The following is a 3,614-nucleotide window of genomic DNA, read 5'->3' on the forward strand; positions in this document are numbered from 1 at the left end:
CCCCCCCCCAGCCCCTATTCCATAGGCTTCAGGATTCCTGTGTAATCCAGCTCCTTCTGCAGAGCACTGATGAAGCAAATGATCTTTCCGATACAGGCGCGGTTTCTGTCGCTCTCGGTTTGGAAAGCCTGGACAGATTGAAACCAAGCAGTGAATCTGCAGGCATGTCAAGGTCCCTGGAGCACAGAGAGCTCTAGCAAAGGTCTGGGAGCGTCTCTCCTCGAAGTGTCCCTGCCACTTGGGCCAGACCTGTCTGTGCCCCATCCCCCTGAGTGTGAGGGTCTCTTACCTTCTCTGTCACTGAGGTCTGCCACTGGTAGGTGTTGCAGAGCATGTCGCTCTCTCGCTTATCTATCTTCCGCAGGCGGATGCTGTGGGACATGTTGATGGCATTGACAGTGGTGTCTTTGTCCACAAGGAGCTGAGAGGTAACGTGACCAGATGAAAGGAGGGGGTGAGCACACAATGAACGAGCAGCACAGCAGTGCTCAGAGGGAGAAATCAGCCCTCTGTCTCAACCTGGCAAATCCCTACTCATCGGGATGAATCCAGGGCATTACCCTTGGCTTCGCTACAGTGTAATAGGGCATTATCCCTAGTACAGGTGGGGAAACTGAGGCAGCACCCTTGGCCCCACATGCTGGAACAGGGAGTTCTGTGCAGGCAGGGCTGCCGTGCAGCTGGTGTTGAAGCAAGGCTGTATATTCTCCAGCATGTCTGGAAATGGAAAATCACACTTGGAGGGATTCCCGCACTGCTGGTGCTGGCTGTAAATCTTCATTTTTGGAGAGTTCCAGCTTCTAATGGAAGCAGTGACTTCCCTCGTGGCTCTAAATAGAGGGTGGCTTCGCTAACCTGTAATGACTCTCCTCCTGCAGCCAAGTGCAGCTGTTGGACAAATGAATTCCCTTCTCTGGGGGAATGGATGGCAGTGAAGCAAAATGGGTGCATGGCAGCAGTGCGGAACTGCCACCATCTGCACAGGCCATAAAGCAGGAGCTCCCCCGGGGCTCAGGGGTCTGGTTTGTGTCTGTCAGCTCTTGATTACCTGGAGTGACAGGGGGCTGGGATAATCTGGACAGAGCAAAACCACAGCTAATGCAAATTCAAGTAATTTAGCCACTAAATGAAGGAATAATGGAGGCAAAAAGGGCAGCAGCATTGCTGAGTGGAGCACTGCAACGATGTTGGTGCTTTTGGAAAGGCTCCTGGGATCTTTGCTAGCACAGCAAGACTGAGGGCTTGGTGGAAGTCTCCATTTCAAGTGTCATGTCCTACCTCCAGATCAGCTCATGGGCTTGGGAGCTCCAGGAGGGGATTTTGAAATCACTGAGGCAAACAGAGCCCCGGTGCAAGAAATTCAGAGCAGTGTTGGGATTCTGTTGAGGGAGCAGGGAGAGTCTGAACAAAACCAGCTGCGAGTGAGTACCGCAAATATGCTGCCTGAGTGCCTGGAAATCAGCCAGAGCAGTGAGTTGTGCTGGAGGCAGGAAAGAGATTTCCTCAGCACCTCTCCTGGGTTGCTGTCACCAGCTCTGGCACTGCCCAGGGAAACCTGCAGTGCACTTATCCCCTGTCCCAGTCAGTGGAGATGTCTGAAGGCACCACAGTTCAGCCAAGTGGCTGGACCCTCTAGGAAGGAGGTTATGCTGTGGTTCAGGTATGGCTCTGGCAGCACAGAGCCTCCTGGAAATCCTGTCCCTTCAGAGAAGAGGCTGTGGCCTCATCTCCTTGCCAACTCCCTTGCAGGGATGAATTGTTTTGGTGCCCTCACCCTTCGAACATCATCTGGAAAATCCTCTTCAAGCTCACGGTTGTCCAGTTTCTCCAGGATGGCAAAGGTCATCTCCATCAGTTTTTCATGGTGTTGATTTTCCAGGTCCCGGCACTGGCTCAACGTACAGAACGTGGTTAAGGAAAAAGCTGACCACACCACTCATCTGTGGAGATTGAATGACCTCCTGTAAATGAGACTGACTGTCTGCACTGTGGGATTCTGCAGGAATGAGCCTGGCTGCTCCCAGGAGCTGCTGTGATGTCAGGATATCAGGATATACACTTTCAGTTCTTAATCACACATTGAGTCTCATCCTTACTGCCAAATATGACAGAGGACTGAGAGAGGACCTAGGTTTGCCAGGGAAATGGGAAGAGGTCTCCAGGTAAAAGCTAAGCCCTGAATGCAGTGCAATTATTTGCACCAGGCCAGCAGATTTCTAGATTTAAAGCAGTGTGACCTGACACTGAAGCACTTCAGCATTCTCATATAACTTTTTTTCAGTAGACATAAAAACCCCAAAAATGAACACCATTTAAAGACATTTCAACAAGAAGTGTAGATATTTCACTGGCTGCTGTGACAACAATGTACCTAGAAAACAGTCTAACCAGATTTTCCCTGTGTTTTGTCTTCTCTGCATGGAGAAGAAAGGAAGATTCCCAACAGGGTGAAAGCTGCCTAAATCCTACAGACTTTCAGCAGAGTAGAATTTGGATCTTTCTGTGCTCTCCAGAGTCTCCACATGAAGTGGCTGGGCACCTTAAATGACCGTTCCTCAAAGCTGGGAAAAGATATTTTCTGTTGATCAAAATAAAAAAAATTTTTATACTGGTGGCTCATTTTTGGATGTAGAGGTGAGGTGTAGGTATATGACTGGGAGGTCCAGGCCAACATACTGTGAAAAGGATATATCCTTTGAATGTTTTCAATGAATGTTGATGCTATGACATCAATGCTTCTTTTAAAATCTTGTAACAGTTCCTTAACAGAGGGAAAAAGAGGAAATACCACAATGAAAACTTGCATAAACATAACAGGGAGTCAGGGAGTCTAGGAGGAATCTACAATTTATTGTAATTTGGACTCACTGCTGTTATTAGCACAGTCAGAAACTGAACTGCCTTGAGCATTTAAAGTGATTTCAAAGTGCTGCAAGATTTTCTTCCCTTCTTCAGGGACAGAAAATCAGAATCAGGAGGGAAGTTGACTGAATACTATCTTTACCCAGAGTCTGGAGTAAGCCAGGGCATCCTTTGTTACCCTCACCTAAGCAATGCCTAGAGAGGGCTGTATTCCCAAACCCTGCCATGCTGCAGCCTCCTTGTCTGTATGAAGAGCCTCTTGTTTGAAGCACAACCCCTTCCTGGGCTTTACTGCAGCTTTTAGTTTAGTCCTCAGGAATTAAAATTGCTGCTGCCTATTCCCTCTCTCAGAAATGGCTGATGGAGAATCTGTGAAGTGTTGCACTTAAATGTCTTGGTACCTAAATCCTGCAAATCCAGCAGGGCACACAGGGAGAAATGTTTCTGCTCATCCCATCAGTGACTGCAGATACGTGAGGGCCAACTCAGAAAACGCTAAAAAGGCACAATCCTGATGCAGTGAGGATCCATTTTGAGCTGCTGCTTTCTGTGATCCACGCTCACAAAAGTACACTGCTGCACACAGGTCACAGCTCCTGCCTGCTCATTTTTAAACAGATTACTTTGGGTTTTTTCCTTCGATGAAGATGCACATTAGCAGCCCTGCCCTAGTTTTTGAGGAAAAGTCTGGGGAGGAAAAGGCAGCTATTATGCAAGCAAATGCAGCAAGCCGCGCAGGAAGGTTTGTAATC

General features: G+C 48.4%; 1 protein-coding gene across 1 annotated transcript in view; it reads right to left on the reverse strand.

Annotated features, from left to right (window-relative positions):
* Positions 1–11: 11 nt before the first annotated feature.
* Positions 12–3,614, reverse strand: part of DRC3 (dynein regulatory complex subunit 3) — a 16,366-nt gene continuing 12,763 nt past the window's right edge. The window contains exons 10-13 of the mRNA XM_008633620.2: positions 2,691–2,761; positions 1,775–1,898; positions 290–421; positions 12–128 (exon numbers count right to left, since the gene is read on the reverse strand). Of these exons, the coding sequence (XP_008631842.1) occupies positions 15–128; positions 290–421; positions 1,775–1,898; positions 2,691–2,761 (441 nt within the window). The 3' untranslated portion in view covers positions 12–14. The remainder of the gene's footprint in view (positions 129–289; positions 422–1,774; positions 1,899–2,690; positions 2,762–3,614) is intronic.

The sequence above is a fragment of the Corvus brachyrhynchos genome, unplaced genomic scaffold, assembly GCF_000691975.1.
Source record: "Corvus brachyrhynchos isolate BGI_N302 unplaced genomic scaffold, ASM69197v1 scaffold5, whole genome shotgun sequence".
NCBI classification, from domain to species: domain Eukaryota; kingdom Metazoa; phylum Chordata; class Aves; order Passeriformes; family Corvidae; genus Corvus; species Corvus brachyrhynchos.